This window comes from Pagrus pagrus (genome assembly GCF_965226575.1).
Source record: "Pagrus pagrus genome assembly, chromosome: 21".
NCBI lineage: Eukaryota > Metazoa > Chordata > Actinopteri > Spariformes > Sparidae > Pagrus > Pagrus pagrus.
This window is the reverse complement of record NC_140208.1, coordinates 15,837,579-15,861,598: the sequence shown is the minus strand read 5'-3', so window position 1 is coordinate 15,861,598 and position 24,020 is coordinate 15,837,579. Positions and strand designations below refer to the sequence as shown.

The 24,020-nt window shown below is 41.2% G+C and overlaps 1 protein-coding gene across 2 annotated transcripts in view; it reads right to left on the bottom strand.

Moving 5' to 3' along the window:
* Positions 1–841: 841 nt before the first annotated feature.
* mpp2b (MAGUK p55 scaffold protein 2b) overlaps positions 842–24,020 on the bottom strand; it is a 47,400-nt gene continuing 24,221 nt past the window's right edge. For both annotated transcript variants that reach the window (XM_084342416.1, XM_084342415.1), the window contains 11 exons: positions 18,445–18,545; positions 10,634–10,786; positions 10,218–10,373; positions 9,355–9,582; positions 6,013–6,144; positions 5,810–5,912; positions 4,727–4,795; positions 4,475–4,636; positions 3,952–4,154; positions 3,455–3,583; positions 842–2,351 (listed from right to left, as the gene is read on the bottom strand). In XM_084342416.1, coding sequence (XP_084198542.1) covers positions 2,175–2,351; positions 3,455–3,583; positions 3,952–4,154; positions 4,475–4,636; positions 4,727–4,795; positions 5,810–5,912; positions 6,013–6,144; positions 9,355–9,582; positions 10,218–10,373; positions 10,634–10,786; positions 18,445–18,545 — 1,613 coding nt within the window. In that variant the 3' untranslated portion in view covers positions 842–2,174. The remainder of the gene's footprint in view (positions 2,352–3,454; positions 3,584–3,951; positions 4,155–4,474; positions 4,637–4,726; positions 4,796–5,809; positions 5,913–6,012; positions 6,145–9,354; positions 9,583–10,217; positions 10,374–10,633; positions 10,787–18,444; positions 18,546–24,020) is intronic.

The following is a 24,020-nucleotide window of genomic DNA, read 5'->3' as shown; positions in this document are numbered from 1 at the left end:
GCATTTGCTGAACGGGCTTTCATACTATTTATGTTCTTGTTTGACTTGTGTGTAGGCTCAAGCTTGCTGTCAGTTAACTTGCTTGGTTCTGTCCTAATGTGACAAAATCTGGCTCCAACCACCACTGAAGTTCATTAATTAACGTGTTTAGTGCCCGATTAAAAACTAAAGAGTGTAAATGTGTTGATACCATTTTGTGGTTTTACTCAGGGTTGTCCGACTATGTTTTTCCAGATACAGTAACTTCTTATAGTCTAGTTGACACCACGAGATGACCAAGGCTAGCCATTTTTTAGCCTTTTTTGTAGGCTAGGCTAATCTGCTACTCAGGATGAAAGTCAACAGGTGTTTTCCCCAAAATGTCAAACTATTTCCTCAACACTGAAAAATGTTTTGTGTTAGTTAATGTAGAGCTACAGGCTCATATTTACTTTACATTATTTGAAATAAAGAGTATAAAACAATGTGTAAGAACCTTGAAATTAACCAGAGCATAATTTAACTTCTCTTTCGTGCAGTTTGACCCCAAGCTGACGAGCGTATGGCCGGGCGGCCCGCCACCTGCCTACGAGATGTATCCTATAACGCTTCCTCTGGCACCTCATCACTGGACGACACCCACAGGAGCTTCGCAACTAACCACACCAACCTCACCCAGCACCCATAACCACCCACGGAGGATACGCCAGACATCCACCAGCTAAACTCTATTTTAACCGACGACAAACGTTTGTGTTGTTACCGTGTGTTTTGAAGAAGAGTAGTAATTTATTTCATGTAATATTTTGATCTTAACTTAGAATAATTAGCGTTATTATTATTAACTGTAGAGACAGTGAAGCATTATTCTCAACATTTTCGATTTTAATACATTTTTATATGAACATCAAAACTACAGTGTAGTTGTCCGACTGCATCTACACACCAGCAGAATCATCAAAGCACCAGGTTGTTCTCTATTTTATACTATATACTCTTTATTACAATACAGTACTTACAAGTTTGAGGGAAAATAAAATAAATAGTAAATAAGTTGCCAGTATTATTTTTTTCTATTTTCTAAGACAGAACAGTGATAGAGTGATTCCTTGGCTTTTGAACCATGTTAAGGCAAAAGTAAGTATGAATTTGAAGCCACTGATAAATATTTTACTGTTTGTACATTGAAAATAACAAAAAAAAATTGTTTCCATCAATTGCCCAGCCTGTATTGTGAAAGAATATGTTTGCCTTCATTATACAATCAGTGCATACTGTAGGCTACTTCTTCATTTTTAGTCATTTGTTTTTTTTCTTTGAGGGTTTAAGTGTTCTCAGTGCTACAAAAACAACTCCAACCGAATCGAGCAGGCAGTAGTCGGACACTTTGATCCATTCGCCTGATCCTCTCTGTAGCCGGACGCTTTACCAGCATAAGACAACAAATGTACAATGTAATCAACATTGAAAAGGAGACAAAAACAAGTTGAGACTTTAAGATTAATGCAAAATGTCTCAATAAAAGAGTTTTCCACTGCCTCCGTTGTGTTTACGTATATATCAGTGAGTGTGTGAGCACATGTATTGCATGTCTATTTTTTCGTTTTAAATCATCTATTGCTGTTCATTTTTCAAATTAGTGGAGACAGATGAGATAAAGCACATTTCTGAACACGTACAATCATACCGTATGATCAAATGGTAAAATATAGAGGATTTGATACAAATATGACATTTGGTATCTACCTTTCTTCAACCAATCTGTCCTACTGATCCAATGTAAACATTGCACTACATAAAGTAGGAAAAGGCTAAAAAGTTCAACTAAAACCTTCAACAGAGCAGTGTTATCTTCAAAACATCTTCTTTACTCTAAGTCTATTTCCACGTTTATGACTCACTCACACTATTGCACTAAACCTCATAATCAACTCTAAATCCTTCTCAACAAATATCAATTAAATTATTCAGATTCTGACAAATAAAAATACAACTTGACATTAGGCTCAACAGAGGAACACTAAGTTTGTACAAAAACGCTCTACATGAGGCTGGTCATTTGCACTGAATCATGACGCTTTGGCCCTCCACCACCCACGACTCCATGGAGACGGCCCCCCCCCTCTGGAGCTAAATCGTTCTCCGCCCTTCGACCCTGAGGCCCTGGCACCTTGCTGGTAAGCCCTCGGTGACTTTCAGAAGACCCAGCTGACAGGCACCCACTGCTGCTCCGTTGACAGTTTATCCAGCGCCATCCGTAGACTTCGGAACGCCGCTTCCAGGCCGTCGTTTACGATGCACAGGTCAAAGTAATGTCCGTATGCTCGCTTAATGCGCTCGCTCTCGTCCACCGTCCTCTTTAGTTCAGAGTCCTGGAGGGAGCAGAGCGAAAATAAATAAAATGAGTGGCCAGTTACTTTGATGGAAGATCAGTGTAAACAGTGAAATTGAAACTAGTTTACACAAATGTTTCATTTTAAATGGTCGAAATGAAACTTTCTTGTTTGATTTGCTCTGCGAAGAGGAATGCAAATATGCAAACATTAGGCATTTCAATTACCAACAATGATCACCTTTACAAGCACAATCATTTTCCAATAATATTCCAAACGTGACAATGTGTCAAATTTGATTTGTGTCATATAAACAACATATTCTGATTGGATATTTTAAATTAGGCCTTATTCCAAATGTAACATTTTCTGATAAGGACGTGATATGCTGATATTATTCGGGTTTTAGGAGCATTTATTCAGAATGTGTGCCACAATTAGGGTTTTTATCACAGTTTCACCGTCTCCTGCCTGGTTACAGTCAGCTCTGTGCGTTGCTTGGCCAACCATTTGCAAGGCGGCGGTCGATACACACGCACACAAAAAAAAGAGACTACAGAAAAGACCACATTTCTGGTACCTAATTATAAACATTATGAAATATTTGCATATCAACGTGATTTTTGGAAATGTTCAAATATGACATAATCCACCAAACATCAAACCAGTGTGACGCGCAGAGACAAAACAGCAGAAGCATACAAATTTTCTACCAACGTGGAACCGTTTCACGCACATTGTGAAACGGCCTCCGTTGATGACAAATCCTTGATTACAATTGTTCAACTCAAAATTAGTAGAAACAAAGGCCATTAAGAAAATTAAGACTATAGTATAGAAGAAAACAGAAGACAATATATATTCACTGTAAAACAACATCAGCAACCCCAACAACAACCACATCAATAAGATTTCAAAACAATAAAACTCTACAACAATAACAGCCAGATTTCAAGAGATGAAGTGTTTGTGTTTCTGCATGACGGGAACACAATTAGGTTTATTTTAGCCATCATCTCATCCTAAAATTAAAATCAGTGAAGCTGCAGCACTCTCTAAAGTGAAATCCATCTTTGATAGAAGACTGTGTTTATGTAGGAGCCTATTTGTCACAGGAGACAATAAATGAGACACACACTCACCGTTAACTGTTTTGTAACCACTCCCGACTCGATCGCTGACCTATTCATAGCTTTGAGAACCTCAAAATCCGGAGCTTCGATGAACACTACGTAGGGCAGGAACTCTGACGTCCGCAGGACTTTGAGAGCCTTTCGGAGAAAAACTAATTTAAGTGAGACATTTTACAATCACTGCATCGATGCACAGCGAGCAATGGGAAAAGCTGAGACTAACGTGCAATTATAAAGCTGAGAATGTGATTACAACACAACTGCAGCATCTTCATCCAACACATTCATCAAGCTAATGTGCGTAAATAAGATTAGCTGAGTGTTTCCAGCGAGTAATGCTGATCATTAAGAGAACCTTTTTGATAAATATAGATGATGTGCTCGGCCTGAAAATACTTCAGTAGCAACAAGCTGTACATAATTTGTTTGAATACACTTGCAGAACAAAGAGAGGATCAGAAGCAAGAAATAAAGAAGGAGAGCGTACATATGTGAGCTTCCTCTACCTGTGGGTTGACGTCCAGGATGCAGATCTTTCCTGTTTCTATCACCTCGTGTATGGAGTTGATCTTAGTGCCGTAAAGGTTCCCGTCGTACTCGCCGTGCTCCAAGAAACGGCCGTTTTTGATGTCGCACTCCATTTCGCTGCGGGTCATGAAGGAGTACATCTGGCCGTCCCTCTCGTCCACCTTTGGTTTTCTGGAGGTGACTGAAGGATAAAAAGAGGCAGAAATTGATCCTCTGAACAAATATTAACTGGTAACATACAAGGATTAAATCACAAAAACGAGGGGAAAATATATAAATAAATAAAAAAATACTATTGTACTTCAACTTCAACATTAAGGGCTCCATAGATCATTTCAATAGGGCCCCAGGAGATATGAGATCATGAGGACAAAGAAAGAAGTACGCAAAAAATTCATCAAACACCACAACAATAAAAGACGAATATGTTGCAAGCTGCTAAATGACAGATTGTGTATCACTGTATGTGGTTTCCCAGTGATGATGGATGGATGCACTCACAGGGGATGGTGGTGCCGTACCGCTGGGGATCTGACACCAGCAGCTTGTTTTTCAGACTGCGACGGCCGACCCCCTGCGCACCAATCAGAACCAGCGTCTTCCTCCTGAAGGGCGGGACCTTGGCAACCTCTTCATATATCCGCAGCTCGTGGCGGTCGAATTCTATTCAGAGTCGGGGAGATGAACATGATAAATAAACACATAAAACAATAAACAAGTCCAATTTATGCGAAACAGAAACTGTGGCAGTACCTGCATTCTTGGTCGTTAAGTACATCATCTTTTTTTTCTTCTTACCACCCATCCCAGCACATAGAGGACCTGAGACAGACACATAAAACACATTCAAACCTACAACCTTGGTGCTTGTGTCTGCCCGCCACTTCGACAAATCCCCTGTTAGAATGATGTACTATCAAGGTGAAATGTCTTTGAAGGCACTGCTGGGTCATAAATCCAAAGTCTGCGAAGGTTATAGGGAGACAGCACCACTAGATGGCACTGTGCACTAACATTGATTAGTCTATGTCTCCTGCCAGAGGACACCTGTGACTCGGCGATCTGCTGAGCGTCTGTTCAATATGGCAGATTATTTAGCCACAGGGGGGAAAATGTCTCCTGAGCCGAGACATGCATGAAGGCAAACGCCTCATTTCAGAACACTTCAAGCTGTGACAACAAATACTGTGTGCACCTTGTAGCTTTACTGCGTGCCAAACATGACGTAATTTCCTTAATTTATGATTTGATTAAACCATCCGAAAAAGGCCTGTTCAGATTTTTTATTCAAAACATCCTCTCAGTCGGGATAATACATGGAAAAGGAGCTAACACACAGATGTGTCCTTCCCAGGCTCCAAGGGCAGTACAGTTGGGCTGTCATCTTCCTCTCCTCCACAAGTGAAGGGCACGCAGCCGGCTGTGACTCACCACCTGGCTGTTGAGGACTCAGATAAATCGAAAGGAGCCTCTTTTCACTCTCATAGAGATGATTATTGATCAGGCTTGCTTGTATTTACAGGGGTCTTATCACCACTCCTGAGGGCTGTTTGTGAATGTCAGATGCTGCAGCTTAATAACCAGCAGATTGGATCGGGCCTGGCTAAGTCACGGCGGATGCTCATTACCAGTTCTCCAGTGCTGACTGACGAAGCAGCAGACCGGTGAGGCAAGAGGAGGCTGAGCGGCCCCGGCGCAGGATGAAATGCTTGTATGATACGGAGAGGAACAGATGTTGTCTTTGTTGCCGGTGTGTTTGTGCGGCGAGGAGCCCGCGTCGAATCTGCATAATGAGAAGTGGCTCTCTGCTCTGCTGCGTGCTGCTGAGAGGCGTACCTGTGGTGGCGAGCTCCAGATCTCTCTTCACAAACGCTTTCCTCTTCTCCTCGAGTAGCTGGCTCGGGATTAGACCTGCACTGCCTCCCTCGATGTGACAGGCCTGCGAGGGAAACACACATACGGATAGAAACTCTTTGGTCTAAGCTCAAGCGATCGATGTTTAACATCTCTGGTTGAAATATTCTTGAGGCGTTGCTGACCTGCCACCAGTTGAGGTCCTCCTGGTTGAAAATCTGTAGGATGTCTCCACTGTTGAAGCCAAGCCCTGCTTCCTTACAGGGAATCAGGTTATCATGAGATGGGTCATAGTCAAAGTGACACTTGACAAAGGCCTAAACGGATAAAGAAAAGAGGGAACGTGTCAGTAAAATTGCTGCAATGGATGTCAAAACAGACAGGATAAATACATATTCAACTGAGGCTGGAAATACATTATGAACCTATGCTGCCTCTGATGTGGTATATGAACATGATCTGTGGGGAGTGTCCATCAATATGAAATACACTTCTCCATCTCTCAGACCACTTTCCCTTCATCTCAAGGCTACAGGTCTCAGCTCATAAACCAAACCCTGTATCCCAACCCCCACTGACAGGACAAGGAGTCGGAGAGACGGACAGACAGTCATACAGAGAGACAGAGAGAGACAGAAATAAAGAGAGAGAGAGCCAAAATCTGTAGCCATGGCAACGATCCCCCCCCTCCCCACCCCCCTGCACTTGACGCCTTTCCTCGTACTGAACTGATGCATGAAAAGGCTGCCAGCCCTTACTGTACGGCATTGTGTGTGTGTGTGTGTGTGTGTGTGTGTGAGAGTGAGTGTTATTCCCCTGTAAGGACACATACACTTAAAAACACACACTCTGATAGTCTCAACTGGCCAAAGGGAGCTGTCAGCTGAGTTTAGTCACCAAGTGATGACCGAGCTCGAGGCGTGAAGCGCAGACAGCTGGATTGCATTCAGAGAGAACCTTTGGGAACAACTCTGATAATTGCAACTCCTCACGCCGGCCAGCATCCACCTCCACAGCTCTTTACAGCTCGAGCACGGCCAAATCACTCTTTAATATCTGTGACAGGCGGCCGCAATTACGTGTTCGAGTGGGCACTTTGATATCGGGAGCTGATACCACAAAAGAGGAAAACCTAACACTCTTAACACTCCGGGTTTCACAAAGTGAAGGTCTTCAGATGACATACTGAAGAAATGTGTCCTTACAGAAAAGCTGGCATCTTTTGAAATGTTTGAAAGAGCCGTGACACGGCACATACCTTTCCAGTGAATAGGCCTACCAAATTGGAGGGTGTTAAGTTTTCTTACACAAAAGCAATCTTAGAGCATTTCTGCCAGACGGGCTGTGGTCCTGCACCGATAAACTGCTGGAAATGTGATTTTCTTTTTTTTTTTCAATTATGTATTGCTGCTGTCAAATGTAAACCTGCCAAGTTTTGATTTAATATTAATGGAGACATATTATGCTTATGTTCAGGTTCATAATTTTATTTTGGGTTACTACTAGATTAGGTTTACATGCTTTAATGCTCAAAAAAGGCATCAGGTTTCTCATACCGTCGAGTGCTGCAGCTCTGTCTTCACCCACTGTCTGAAACGCTCTGTTTTAGCTCCTGTCTCTTTAAGGCCCCTCCTCCTGAATACCCAGTCTCTTCTGATTGGTCAGCTCACCACTAGCAACAACAGAGCAGCTATGCTAAATCAATTCTTACGCGCCAAACCAGCCACTGGGCATAAATTATGCAAATGTGTGACATGGTGACGTAGTGTGATGTCACAAAGTCACAGCGAAAAGAGTTGTGTAACAAGGGACTCTGTGAGGCTTTGAGGGAAATGCTAATGCTACCATGGCAACATACTCGCAATGACGATGCTAGGTTATACCGTCTCAGCATGTTAGCATTGTTCACCCTCCTCATCATCTTAGTTTAGCATTTTGTCATAAACCAACAGTTTGGATGCATAAAATTGGACCTGAGCTGCAAGAAAAAAGTTCAGTTAACCAAAAAGTATCATAATTCATGGATGGAATAAATGTCTCAATTTAATGGCAATCCATAAAATAGTTTTCACTCAAAACCTCAAATGTCAACTGAGCCGGTGCTGGAGGAAAACTTAAAGGATTACAAAAGTCAGCAGGAGACATCCTCTGGGACATCTGTACAAAAAAATAATCCATCCGACAGTGAAGAGATGTTTCAGTCTCCTGAAGAGCCGACATTATAGTGTGGCTGAAAATGAATTCTCATCCGTTTGAAAACTAATTTTTCAGTTCCTCTAATTTTGGGAATTAGAGGAACTGAAAAATTAGTTGTCAAACGGATGCAATTTTTCACCAAACGGCAACAATATGCTTCAAAAAAAATTTATGTCGATGCTAATAATCTCGGTACATAAACCCGCTCCACATCATTTTCTTGTACATTATGTTCTCGTATATTTCGGTCTGGTGTAAGGAATTAATTCGGCATGGCTTCTTCAAGCTCTAGTGTTCCTGTTCTCTGCTGCTGAGACCAATCAGTCACAGAGACTTGTTTCTAACACATCTCTAGCTGTACACTGCATCCACTGATGTGCTCTATCCTCACATCCTATTGGCAATACATCACCACACAAGATAACCCTTTTATGTCCCTTTACTCTAAACTGGGTCACAGTTTCAGTGAAAGGCCTCCTGAGAAAGCTAGTGTTCATTAGTTAGTATAACCCAAGGAGAGCTCGTCCACACTACGTTTCCCTCTAAAAGTTTTTCAGCTGTTATACAACACTTCTTGATTAATTTCCAACAAATATTTCGTATCCACCAACTCAACTCGTCTTTTTGATGTGAACTTTACAACCATCGGAGGGAAGGACTTGATTCAACAAGTACAAGGACAAGGACTTTGATAATTTCTCTAAAATGTATAAGCAGAAAATGACTCTACGTTTGGATAAGTGACAAAACTGTAATGCAGGTATTATAGCCAAGTAGCCAATGTCATCTACAAAGTCCCGCTGTAGAATTAGATATATGATTCTTGGCATGGCATACAAGGTTACAGAGAGCAGGGAGGATGCCAGGGAGGACGGTGAGTGGTACTTACTTTACTGATGAAAACAACAGTATCCTTTCAAACTAATCACAACTTTTTATATAAAGTTTGACTCTGGATGGGTCATTTGAAAGGAAGGACATGGCGAGACATTTTAACCACTAGGAGTTGCAGTAAAACTCCAAAACAAGCACAAATTTGAGCTGTGTAGCCACTGTCATGAACAGATTTGTACAGGTATCTTGAGGTAATCAGAAAGTAAATCAAAGTGTCAGAAGTTAAATTGTTACTCTAAGCAAAGAGTAGCTTTCTCAGCATCAGCTCATGGCTGGAGTCAATGCTCCTACAGGGGCAGTGCATGGAAGTCTAAAAATGCTTTACAGAAACTGGATCGGTTGTAACCAAAGCACGATCAGCCAGACCCAAAGTGACTACGCCACCAGAAGATCAATAGAGTTGTGAATTGTGGCAGTTGGTTGCACTCTCAGCTGACCTGTCTTGCTGTGTGTGGCTCCTGGTAGCTGGGCAGGATCTTCAGCACCACGCTGCCGCTCGCCTCCTTCAGCATCTCCTGGAGCACTTTGGGGTCGTTGCCCACCTCCTTGCCGTTCACCTCCTTGATGATGTCGCCCATGTGGAGCAGACCTTGCTGGTCGATCATGCCGCCGTGGAGGATCCTAGCAATCACCAGCTCGCCGCTCTCCACTCGAAATGTCACTCCCTACATAAACAGCCACAGGCCAAAAATATAATAATCAAGTGGGCTCCTCAAAACAAATACAGCCTAACTTTTATTAATGGTCTCGCAATGTCCTCTATTACATAGCAGTACAAGTAGGAGGGGGTGAGGTTGAGTGTTTTTGAACAAGCAGCAAACGCTATGGCTGAGTGCCAAATGGAACATCCAACTGCTCCGTTCAGGAGATATTTAGATTAATAAACACAGGTAGTCAGTTGCTGTTGTCATTTTTCCCATTTAGGATCCACTTATGCTTCCTCACCTTGGCACTGAGAACTTCCTTTATACAAAATGAATGTCTCAAATGACAGACAGTTGGCTGAGGTTGTGGGTAGAAAGTGAGATAATAGAATAACAAAAGAATAATGTACTAATGTTATAACAGAGTCCTCAACAAAATGTCAACCTACTGCAGATAAGGTGCCTCTTTTTTGTGCTACAAAGCAGCATATATCTGACTCGACTCCCTTTTTAACAATGCTACAAAAAGAGCTCATTATACTGAGTGCACGTGCCGCCTACAAAACACAAATCATACCATTTACTGAGGAGCTTTATCTCTTTATAATTTACAAGAAGCCTCTATCCTGCCTCAGTGATTACAGCGGCAGACTCACCAGATGCTCGCCAGACACCTTCCGGATGCCCACCATCCTGACTGCGTCTGGGGGGACGGGCTGGTTGTTGAGGGCTGCGTCCATGAAGGAACATGGGCTGGGGGGAGGAGTCTCGTAGTTTTTGGATGCCACAGAATCGTGGGTCTCCAGGAGGGACTGTGAGCAGAACAGCAGGTGATGCAAAGACTTGTTTTTCCACATCAGGAGCTTATAAGATAATAGATTCATGCTATATTGGAAAAGTCAGAGCTCTTGTCAGACACTGCATGGGCTGTAATACATAAACTACTGTAGCTCCAAATCAATTTAATCCATGTTAGCAACACATGCATCATTAAGCAGGAACATCACTTTGAAAAGTAATCAAAGGTTTAGCCCGAGTGCCTGTTAACAAGAGTCAGCCCTATCACTCAAACCTGGAAGTGAGGCTCCTTCAGGATGCGGACCAGCTCGTCGGCCGCCTGGCTCCTGTTTGCAAGCGGGCTAAGCTCCTTGAGGATATCCTGGACCAGCTCCATGTTGTTCTCCCTCACCGCCTCGAGCTTGGGCTCCTCAAACTGCTCGTGAGCCTGGGAATTTAATGAATACAAAAACCAGTCCAGTCTCTGGGAAGGGATTTATAACATTTAGTTCCTCTGCTCCTTCTCAGTGAGCAGCTAATGCACCTCGCCGAGGTATAATGAAATGTTTTCTGACTTCTGCGGGACTGTTGTTATTCAGTAATACCGAAAAGAACATAATAACAAGCAAGTAAAACAGCAACCTCAAACCAACACCCTGCTGAGAAAAACACACAGTCTATACTTATAAATCTTCACTGAATAACATGAAAATCAAGAAAAAAAAGCACAAACTTGAGTCAAATCTTGTGCCCTGTGGCTGTTTTCAATGTGTTGCTGTGGAACATCAATATTTCAGGTTGCATTCATTCTCACTTTCTCCTCCTCTGCTGCCAAGGACACAGGATCCAGTGTCTTATTGACATGGCTTTCACACCTCTGGTCCAGGTTCACTGATATAAAATTAATTACATAATCCCATCTGGATTTTGGTTTGGGATGTTTCAGTTATATTTTTGTGACAAAAAATCTGACTTTTGTTTTTCAATTTTTGCAATTAAATGTTGATAGATTTCTATACTGATATATGATAGAATTTAAAGATACAATATGTAACATTCTGGCATTAAGATTAAGATTACTCATTAAGTATTTTGTTGAGTTGTGTACTCATGTTATCCCAATTGTTTCCAACAAATAAACCCAGAAAAATACATAATTTTTCTCACTGTTCATAGACAAGGTGATGTTTGAGTTTGAGTCACGTTGCGTTAGGGTTTGGGCTGCTGGATGATGCCGTTGTCCATCACTGATGGCAGACAGTCACTGAGAACGAAGCCCTCTATCATCGTAACACTGTGATTTAAGAGTCCCTCCACCATCACTAGTGTCCAAAAAAGGACTGTGTCTCCTCAAAGTTATCTTAAAAGGTGCAATATGTAAGAATTTTAGTTGAGACCATTTAAAAAATGCCAACAGATTATGAAGAAATAACAGTTTTTACAGAATGACATCTATATAATGACTATTGTGCTGCAGAGATATCTACTGAAGTTAGCATGCTAAGCAGCTAGCCCTGGCTCTAAAGCTCCCATGCTAAGAATGCAAACACTCCTATATTGCTCCGACCTCCCAGTCCGGACCATTAGATGCACGGCTAACTAAGCTAACTAGCTAATGACAGCTACAGCTAGCAGCAGTTAGCAGTCACTCTGGTGATATGCTGGCCAATTCTTTGATTATGCAGGATACGATCGGTAGGAGTTGTGTTAAGTGGGAGAAATTATAAAGCGACATTGATGTTGCTGGTCAATGAACTACGTCACCATTGCCGTTCTTATCTTCTTATTAATCCAGTTATATAATCAGCTAGGTGAACCTAAGATGCACGTTTACAATGGTGGCAGCTGTGTTTCTTCTCTGCAGCTCTCTCTGCCGTTTTCTTAATTTCAGATAGATTTTTACTTCCTGACATCATCAAACTATGTCTCTTGTTTTCATTGTTTTGACAGAGAGAACCCTGGTGGCAAAAGTTACATACTGTGCATTTAAATTAAGTAAAAGCAAATTACATGCAAGTTAAAAAAAAAGCACTGCTACTATATAAACCCTTGAAAATGCTTCTATGTGTACCAAACATGCACAACAAAACATTTACAGTAGCTCTACTTGTAACTGTACACCGAGCACTTTTGTATCTGAAGAATCACATTGTCAGGCGATCCCACAGAGGATTTCTCTGGCGGGACTAGTCTGGCAGCCACGTTGTTTATTTGCTGAGGAAGAGAGGAAGAATCCCTGCCGAGGGACAGGATATGGTGCACATATACACACTAATAGATACAGATATGCACAAATGCCTGCATGTACACAGTCACGCACACAGATCATTATATGTACTGTAGTACACACACACACTCACACACACACACACACACTCACACACACTCACACACACTCACACACACTCTCACACACACACACACACACACACACACACACACACAGACACACAGACACACACACACACACACACACACACACACACGCAAGCTCTTCAGCCCTGTTCAGTGATTCGGCAGCAGGACTTTGGTGTTTTGGCAGAATTCTTTGTCTGGGACTTGAACAAAATGCCAGCATGGGAACTGCTATATAATTGCACTGCTGTGAAAGCCATGAACATGAGGCACAACATTCCTGAAAATAATTTGACTATCTATGTCAAAAATGCCTAAAATAAATAAATATTGTTGTACTGTCTTACTGTATTGTGCATTTTACAATATCAGTTTTTCATGTTCAGCCCATCGTTGAGGCCAATTATTTCACAATCACTCTGCCGAGTACTGAAAAAGACACTGCTTATCACTCCCCTCCGCTTATACATTTCAGCTAAAAAAGGCTAATGAGCACTGCTGCTCTCAAGGCAAAAAGCAAATGACAAAGCAGCGTTATCATTATATTTTTCATCTCCATGAGACATTTATAATAGATGTCTGTGTTGGACCGATAGCCTTCCTTTCTCTGTGAAAATGTAACAAACCCTCACCTACCGCTTCAGCTCAGTGGCTTCTTGTACTGTGATTTAATCATTCAATATCGCCTCTACTGGTCATTAATAGAGGCTGATAATGTTAATAGATTAGTTGTAGCATTCTTACAGATACAAAATATTATATTCCTCATCTTTGATATGAAAGCTTGAATTCATGAGCAATAAAAGGCTCAGCGCTCAGCTCAATACACTGAGGGGTACCAGCTGCTACAGCCTTACTTGATCTGACATCACTGAGTCAGCTCACAAACTGTATGACTATTATACTACTGTATGTGTTCGCATGAGCCATTATACTGTAATTGTCGCTTTAGTCCATTGATGTTATACAGCGGGTTATAACGTGACCAAAAGCAAAAGGCACCAAGCATGATCAAGCATCCAAGGGACATGTCCAAACAAGTCTGATCCACGGAGACCTCACCATGAATCTGGATTGGCTCCGACCCATCGAGGCATGGACACAGGACCTTTATGGTGTCCTGTGGTGTCTGGCATCAGGGCTTCGGCTGTGAATCCTTCCAGCATATGGGTTGTGAGGTAGGGACTACATTGATCAGACTTGTTCTGGCACATCCCATAAGTCCTTGATCAGATCGGGATCTGGGTAATTTGGAGGCCAGGTCAATGCCTTGAGGACTATGTCTTGTTTCTTGGGCCACTCCTGAGCAGTTTGTGCTGCGTGGTAGGGCACACTGTCCTCCTGGGGGGGCACTGCCATCGAGAAACGCTGTTACCATGAGGGGTTGTTCTTGACCTGCGTATCAAAGCCCAAGGTTTCCCAAAAGCACACTGCGTTGTAACAAACTGATCAATGTTACTCACTTCACCTGTCAGTGGTTGTAATGTTGTGGCTGGTGGGAGTATTTAAATCAGCGCTGAATGCCACATCAGATAAGGTTTACTACATCATGTGAAGAAAAGCTTTTTTGCATGATATTCATCAGGTTCCGCACTTTCAGTTAAATGTCAAGAGCTTGGAGGAAATGCGTTCGTAATTGTCAGGATTTGACCTCTTGTGACATGATGACTAAATTGTTTTGCACAAGCTGTTTTGTAGAGCACAAGAATTCATTGTTTTCGACCATATGGCACGATTTTACAAAGACCTTGGAGTCTCATTTACAGTCTGAATGGGGGAAGTGTGATAACTTGGACGTGAGGTTAAAAAGCACAAGTCACATAACCAAATGTCTAAAAGAAGTGTGAGCTCATTGAGCTGTCCTCAATGCCTCGATAATCCTGATTGCTCGCTTAGATATAACAGAAGAGCCGAGCATTGAATCAGTGCCACAGTCGTGGCTGATAATAATCGAGCGCTGATGAAGCTCTTTTGCATGCTGATAGCTCCTGTTGTCAATATCTGCTCATTGTGGACCTAATCATCATTTAGATTTGTTATAGAATTGCAGGTTGTGCTGATTGCATCGTTTTGTATTGCGTGGGTTGTAATCAGCACACTTGCGCCATACGCATACAAGCAGGCAGCCTTGCTTGAGCTGTTCCTTCATCCCTCCGTTAGTGTCTCCTTTCCACTCTCAGCACATTAAGTGATAGCTTGTTAAAGGTTTATAAATCTATCATGGGGTCAAGAGGAACTATTATCTTGGAAATCCTTTTCACATCCTTCAGCGAGGCATCTTTACTCATAGCTTGCATCAGCAGATTAATCTTTTATGAGATTGCTCATCAATACACTGGTACCAGCAAAAACAAACAACAAACACACACATCTCACACACACACACACACACACACACACATACATATGCAGTTTTCTGCAGAGGTAATCAATCAGTCTTTAGAGAGAAAAAGCGATGAATGGGAGAAGAGGAGGCTGTTTTTTAAGAAGTATGGGAGGTTTTTGATGCAGTACTCCCTGCTGCTCCCTATGGATAGTCCATCTCCAAATTTCCTGAACAGAGCTGCCTCTGAATTACTGAATAAGAGTGCACAGTCGTTCCCTACGGCTCTGTCTCAGTCTGAGAAATAGCTCACATTGGACCTCCCTGGACAGGAGCCTTAAGGCTACAAACAGCTTCCACCTTAGAGCAAACCAACTGACTGCTGTGCAGTGCTAGGAGGATAAATGTAGAGATCCACACCAATGACTATTGACAACGAGAGAGGAAAAGGCAAAGAAATCTCAGTGCATGATATAAACGGAATATGTCCCTTTTTTCCTTGCATACTTAAAACACACAGAAGAGCACTTTTTAAAAAAGATATGCGAAACCGTGCTCTTGGCGCAATAGCAAATAGTAAGAACACGAGACGCGGTGGAATGAAACTCTGAAAAGACCGTCTGCTACTGCTAAGCTCTTTCACTCTTCTACAAAAGGCTGTACTCCTGAGCAGCGACATCACATCTCTCCATGTAGAAATAGAGAACGAGTTGGAATTGGTTTCATAAGAGGTACTTTGCAAAAAGAAATGTATTATAATACTGGGCTCTTTGCAGAAAGTGTACCTTTGTGGTACCTTTAGAGTCTTCAGTATAATTAAAAACATAAAGCATGTTTGGTCCTCATTATCTCGGGTATCCAACGTAATTAAACATAGATCATGTGCACTCACTGCAGAAACTGAATAGTGGGGAAATAGCAGGTGGATTTAACTGTTTAAAAAGATGAAGAGCGGTGGTCACATCTAGTGCAAACGGCACCAAGGTTTGGGGAGAGTTTGTCGAATCAAGACCTGAAAGATTCGTCATCAACTATGAAACTATGAACTCTGTTTTGAGTGTTGAATTGTAAATAGCAATCTGATACACAAGGGAGTCTACATTAGAATGGCTGAAGAATTTGTAGGATTAAGATTTCAGGTCAAAGTCCAGAAGTTGTGGCGATACCTGAAACAAACAGCTGATTGTTCCAACTTAAAATCGGCCCTGTAAGAGAAGAATGAATTTCTACAGCATGTTTAAGAATTGGATGCTAAAATTAAAACAACATTGGTGTTCATTTCTCCATAGGCAGGTTTTAATCACAGACCCTCAAGAAGATCTGATTCAATTCCTCACGTAAACATTAATATTTTTAATAATGCACAAAGTTAGAGGGTTCCTATTATTTACAGCAATAGTTATCTCAGAATCTCTTTCATACCAAGCAAAACTGGTATTTTTACTGAAATATCTCTAAAGGAACTAATATACTGATATAAATGATGCCCAGCCCCAATTGCCAGCCATGTCTGAGTTTTCTTGGATAAATAGACGGAGCATCCTTGGAATAACTTCACTGATTTGCTTCCATCCAGGATGAGCTTTAATCCTGCGTCTGGGCAACTGCCCAAGAGAAGTCTCTACAAATGCAACAACGTTTGAACCTGTGTCTTCTTCATTCTTACAAATATACAGGCTTTGCGGACAAAAAAAACTATGTACTGTATGTCCTGTGTGTCAAGTAGACCACATCTAGGTGGAATGGAAATACTTGTAATCCCTCTTGAGTGCTGTTTTCATATGTGCTTTAGCAGTGTGTGTTTGAGGATTACTGTGGTGAGCTACGAGGTGCAGCTGATTCCATGTATATTCCTCTGCCTCTATCTTGGATGATGTGTAACTTATAGTAGCAGATTGTTGAAATAAAGGCAAAGTTAAGAATTTGTGGCCTTGAATATTTCATCCAAAACTTGCCTGAACCATGGATAATGCACAGGTGAGTCATTTTCAGTTCTGTGTAGTTATAAACCAAATAAAGATCCTCTACTGAACACATAAACAGCTTTCAGGAATATATAAATAAGTCTCAAACCTAATAGCTGTCAGTCATTCCTGGATTCTTCATTGATCACAGGGGCTGCTGCTCCACCTGCACTTGTCAATTTGTCAAACATGTCAAGGGAGCAGCACCCTGACTGCTATTTCAAACTTTTGCTCTGATTGGCAAATGTTGTGTTGCCTTGTTAAAATGACTGACAGTTGAGAAACAGTGGAAATGTTAGAGAGAAAGATGTCTGTTGTCTGTTGTTTAGCTAAATATTGTTGTATGCCGAGTTTTTCTGGATCTAAATAAAAATCCTTTCCGATGTTTTTATTCTTGACAGTGTCATATTCAATATACCACAACATCAACGGCTCTCTCTGCTGTGCTTGTTATCAAATATATCCATCTACATCTAACTTGTCCACCTTCTCTGCAACCGGGAGAGATGAGGAGGTGGAAGATATTTAATTGCAAGCATTTTACCTCCTTTGTCTCCACTAAGTTTGAGCTTTATAGATAAAACCGTCATGATGATGATGAAAAATGAAGCCAATGAGGAAATGCCAAATAATGTCCGTCCTTCAAATGGCCACTTGAGGTTGGCTGCAAAAGCAAATCAATCCCCATAAAACCCCATGTTAAAATGCTCAACTATGTTTACAGCATTTGCAGTGTTTAATGCAAGTATCAGACAAATAGTATGGCTTGCTGTGCTTTAATTGGCTAACAGACCACAGAGGAGGCACAGACTCTATGACAATTGTATTATAAGGTATTCTGGCTTTTTTGGGGAGAATAAAACTGTGTTTAAACGCGTAAATAACTTAGCTAGGTGGGCAAATTTAACTAACTAGGCTTTGGGTTTTGATCTAATTTTGGCCTGTGCAGAGTGGCTGCAAATTAATTGCTACTACTCTCTTAAAAACAGCATTTTAAACTTATGAGAAAACAATGAAGCAAGAGCATTAACGTGGCAATGCCATTGCACTTGATTAAATTAAGCTGTCTTTTTAGGACAACTATTGCAAGCTGAAATTAAAAATTTAAATGCAATAATTGGTGGGAATATTTAATTTCCATTTTGCAGCATCTTCTTAATGAATCCTCTCATAAAACATGCAACTCTCTTGAAAAACATGATAATTTGTTATGCACTGGGTGTCAGTGTTAATGCAAATGATGATAGTGAAATAAAATTGTAATGTTAAGCCAAGTGTGCAAAATGCAGTGCACAGACTGCATTGACATTTAACTAAATGTATTCAAATTGTTAATTTGCATGCATAAAATATCTCTAATCTTGCAGCATAATCACTAACTGGCATCCAACTTTATATAACTAGCCTGTGCTGATGAACACTCCTTCTCATACATAAAAGTGCAGGGTATAAAGTTGTTCTCACCACTGGGCTCTCCATGATGCCCTTGAGGAAGATGAGGTCCAGGTCATTGGCAGTCGTGGAGCTTGTGCTGTCACTCAGAGTGTCCAGGGCCTGATGCATGGCTACAAACACACACATGGGAAAAAGAGAAAGTTTATTTTCTCTCCACTTCCCTCCATATGTTACAGTTTCTCATGGGAAATAGACTGAAGAAAGGCAGAGAAAGAGCGAGGGAGAGCATGTTTACAGTAGTTCACACTACAGGGCTCAACAAGGGGAGGCGGGAGGGGAAGTGAGCAGGAGGGAGGAGGGAGGAGGGAGCTGCCTCACATCCTTTCCCAAGCAATTTCACCTCTGTCACTCACCCTCCTCTTAAGTCTGTCAGAAGCTACAGTATCTTTCTCCCACAACTCCCGACTTCCTCCCTCCAACACAATCACGAACGCGCGCACACAAACACACACACACCAGCTTAACAACAACAAAGTTCCTGAGAGAAAAAACATTTTCACCATGACTTTTTGTGTTCATCAGTTTTTGTATGCCTGCACCAAACTATAGCACATTGTCTGAGAGATAAGAATAAGATTATTTTTCCTCGTTCAAGGTGCAGCCTTGATGTTAAGCACATAAAAGGAACTGCATGCGCACGCACACAGCCTTATCTCAAAGATGTAAAGTCAAACTGCTAAACCACAGACGTCACTCAATAAGACGACCAATCAATCAGCAGACGCAAGGTGGCGTCAACAATTCGATAGATGGTGCGGTTCTAGCTTCAAAAGCATCTCCAGTGACTGGGAGTGTGACGCATTAAGGTGCCAAACACAGTGGCATCACCTACAAGCAGGCATTAATCACAGCAGACGTGACTGTCAGAAGAGTGGGCATTTTTATTCTGCTGTAATTCACTCAGCAGACACTGAGGCCTTTGTTTTCCAGAGCTAAAAATACAACTCTGGCTTTTAATTTTCACAAAGCAGGCAGACTGGTGGCCTGTAACAGATCCTGTACGACCCACGTCACAGGTCTCATGTCCTAATAAGGGCATAAAAGAGCATCAAGGAGGTGATTGGTCCAATTAGAGGGCTGCTAATCAGTTTTGCGTTTGAAGATGTCCCAATTTCTGTGGACTAATTCTGAACACGTTGGAAACAACAAAATAAAGAGAAAAAGAAAGTGAAAACTTGATAGTTCATACAAAGCCTGTGAAATGTTCACATTTTGTAATTGGCAGGGATGTTTACAGTTACAGCTGAATTAATGCCTATCAATCTTGTTATGTTTCCTGTTAGTGATATAAAAGTGCATTTAACTGTTCAACTGTATACTAAATCATACAATCAAAGTTACTCTGTTACAGTGGCGGACTCAGTATGTTTGTTACATTAACTGCATCACTGACAGGACACTTTTTTTGTGTGAAAAACAATCATCAAAGAATCTTAAGCTTGAAATATGTAAGAATAAGAATTATATTTCAAAACCTTCGAAAATGAACTAAAATTAACAACAAAATGTGAAGAAACAACAGTGCTGACGTTACGTGGTCTATGTATTGTGTTGAAGAGATACCCACCAAAATTAACATGCTAACCAGGTAGCACCAACACTCCCCTGGCTAACTGAGCTAACACGCTAACAGTAGCTACAGTCATGGCTGTATAAAAAGAACAGTTAGCAGCAGTTAGCAGTTAGCTGTTATTCTGGTGATATGCTGCCACTCTGTATTGTTAGTACGAATTCAAGGTGACCACTTCTTACGTATTGCACCTTTAAATAAATAGTCATACAACATAAGGTCCTCCTGCACAAATAAAGGATAAATAAATGGGGGTAACAAGTCATTCATGTGAAGATGTTCATGATAATCTCAATTCACAATTACCCCGATAAAGAAAATGTATCACTTAACATGTACAAGTAACTATTTTATCCCATCCCTAATCGCCAGAAATGCACCAATGTGTTCTTCCCATTGAGCTCCCATGAGTCTCCTGTGCACAGTAACAGATCATATGAGATCGATGGTCTGGTCTGGGTACATTAATAGAGATAGCCATGCGTTTAAAGTGAGCCATGGTACAAAGGCCAATAAATAACAAGACTCTACAGCCATTCCAGCAGCTGTGAGGCTGTTCTTTGGTACAGCAGTAGCACTAACACCAGCATGGTAACAATAAGAATGTCAACATGCATCCATGTTAAACCTCTTGGTTTAGCATGTTATCATTATAACATTTGCTAATTAGCTCTAAACACAAAGTACAGCTGAAGCAAACTGGAAATAATTAGCACATACCCTAGTAGTATTTGGGAAATTTGACCTGATGATTAAATTAGAAGTTAAAGGGTAATTCTACCAATTGTACACATTAAAGTGTGTTTACAGGTCTTGAGGAGTACTACTGCCAGTGATGTCACTCAGTGGCGAAATTGCATTGTAGGTAATGTAGGCACCAGGTTTTGAAAAGCAGTCCACTGGTCTACCATTGCGCCTCTATAACACTGTGGGACAGTTTAAAAACAAGTAATTAAACTTGACAGGGGGGGCCCGAACTATCACCTTTTTCATTCCACACAACTGGAGCCTAATTTACCCACAACGCAACATCACTGAGATCACTGTAGGCAATTCAGATTACGTGCAGCTTCCTCTGGAGCCCCAAAAGGCTCTATACTATTTTGTCACATCTGCAGTAGTACTCCCTCAGACCGATTGTAAAGGCATCACACTCAAAACCAAAAGTGTCCTCAAAAATTTGATTTATTCTCTGGGGACCATGACTGTCTCTACAATACTGTCTATTGCCCAATTTTAAGGCAGTCCACCCCACAGCTGTTGAAATGTTGCCATCCATTTGATGCCTCTAGCATTTCTAAAAACCAATAAACCATTATCAAATAGTAAATAAAGTTTTCAATGATCCACAGAAACTCACTCAATGGAAGAATTCACATTTTTCGTGTGAGAAAGGACCCATGATTATTTAGGAAAAAGTCTCTCTAACCTGAAGCACCATCGCTCTATTCAGCGGTTTTATTGATGTACAGCCCCAAGCTGCTCTTCTGACAATAAACAGCAAAATGACTTTGTGGAATCAAACAATGTCGACTCCAACAGAAAATGTTCTCTAATTCCCTTACTTTTATCCCTTTTATCACCAAACCCACGGCTTTCAGTCGGTTACTGTAGAGTGAAAACACAAGTCAGCAAGACAAGACAAAAAAAAAGTTTGTTCATCGCTGCTGTACATTTGAACAAGATAATATATCAGTCACGGTTAACACACAACACAAGGTGTGTGTGTGTATGTGTGTGCAGCAGGTCTGTCAAGAAGCTGGCAGATGATTTATGTTTCTTTTGCTCAGCAGAGCGCAGTGGGAGTTTTTTTTTTTGTTAAGGTGCTTAAAGAGAAGTGATGAGGTAACAGATATTTTGAAAATGAACAGAAAACTATTTTTGGTCTTCTTCTGTGGTGTTCTGAAAGTAAAGACATGAGAAAAGAATAAAAGAAAGAGGCGAGAGGCCAGAGCAAGATGACCTTGATTACACTGTCCATCCGCCCTCTCTCTGAACAATTAGATAAGTAAATTAAATAAATAATTGGACAAGTCTTCCGCAGTGAAGTCTTGTTTTTCTTGTATTTTCCCATGAAGAGCGGCTCTGCTCCAGCAGGAGAGTTGCCAGATATGCGCCTGGCACAGAATATCAGACCAGCAGGCTCGGCTTACAGGTCCTGCATAATTCTGTTTAATCACAGCAACTGTACACTGCTGTTGTTGCCACATCGGCACTTTTCCCGATGTTGAGCCTCTCTCTGCATCAACTTGACATGAGTGGAGTTATTTCTCTTTTACTCATTGTTTCTCTACTTTCCGCTTTTTGGATTCTTATACTTTCTTACACGTGCCCATGTTATCTCAAAGGAGACATATTATGCTCATTTTTAGGTTCATAATATTATTTTGAGTTACTACTAGAATAGGTTTACATGCTTTAATGCTCAAAACACACAGTTTTCTCAGATTGTCCAGTGCTGCAGCTCTGTATTCCCCCTCTGTCTGAAACGCTCTGTTTTAGCTCCTGTCTCTTTAAGGCCCCCCCCCTCCTGAATACCCAGTCTGCTCTGATTGGTCAGCTCACACACGCCTGACCCAGCACTGGTAACAACAACAACAGAGCAGCTGTGCTAAATTAGTTCTTTAATGCCAAACTAGCCACTAGGCATGAATTATGCAATTGTGTGGCATGGCGACGTAGTATGATGTCACAAAGTCAAATGCGGGACTACTGACGAGGTGTTTCAGGAGCAGTGTTTTCTGTAGGAGAGAGGAGCTCCAGTTTGCATGGACTTTGACCTTTTTAACTTTTATATGCATAAGGACCTATATAAAAGACTGAAGGAAAAGAAAAGCATAAAAAGAAAATGAAAAAGCATAATAGGCCTACTTTAACTTGAGAGTCAGGAGAAGGTGTGAAAGTTTCTGGAGAATAATAGCCATTTTCTCAGTGCTGAGTAAGCCAGAGGTCTTTCTATTATTCATAGAGATTATTAAAAATCCAACTTGTCCTCTTTCTAGGGTCTCGCTGCCCTTCCTCTCTCTATATACATGGATAAACAGGGTTGCTTCCCTCATTTCACTGGAAGGCATCCAAGCATAGACGATGGAGGATTGGCCTTGCAGGTCAAAAGTTTACACAGGGAGAGGTGTGAATGTCATACAGTATTTATTTTCTACTTCTCTAGCTGCAAAATTTTTAAAAAAACAAACTTCCTCTTTAGCATTCAGGCAGAGTATTTTATCCTGTATACCGCTATGTCAAAGCCATCCTCCCTCACATAAGCCTGCATATAAAACTGCACAGCCAGGACCAAACTACACTTTTTTTTTTTTTAAATCATAAACACTATTGATCTTCTCTCTGCTCGTGTCTCACACCAGCTTCAAAGCTGCACGTAGACATTTGCGTAATAATAAACTTGTTTTTTTCTCATCCTCTGAGCCTTTACAGGTGAGAACCCAGGCGAAAGTCATTTTCTGCTTCGGTGAATCCAAATTCCCTATACTGCACACTGTAACTTGATACCATTAGAGGACTCCATTTAGCAAGTGAGGGTTTAAGAGCCCGAAAAGGTGACTCAGTTGTGCAGACAGACTGAACCAGCTACATGTACATGTGCTCAACAGAACACACTCTTCAAGGGAAATGATGTAAAATTTAAAGCTCTTTTCATGCTTGAGTACATGTTGTTTTTTACAATACTGACATGGCACATTCAAAAGTTAGCAACAAAAAAAGAAAGCCAACAAACACGTAATGATTCATTTAGTTTTAATACGGCTTTAGAGAAAAGGTGCAACGCTACTTTGTCAGCAATGTGTCATTCAGCTAATACAAATGTACAGTAATAACAGACTGCGGTGGCCTCCTGCGTCACCTTCTGACAAAGATTACAAGAATAACAGTTTCCTGTAATCACAAGGAACCTGAATTAAAGTGAAAGGCTTTTGTCTCTTCAAGTCTCATCTGAGCACGACTTCACCTCCAAGGAGAATTCTAATTAAACTCAATGTCACGGAGGCAGACAAAC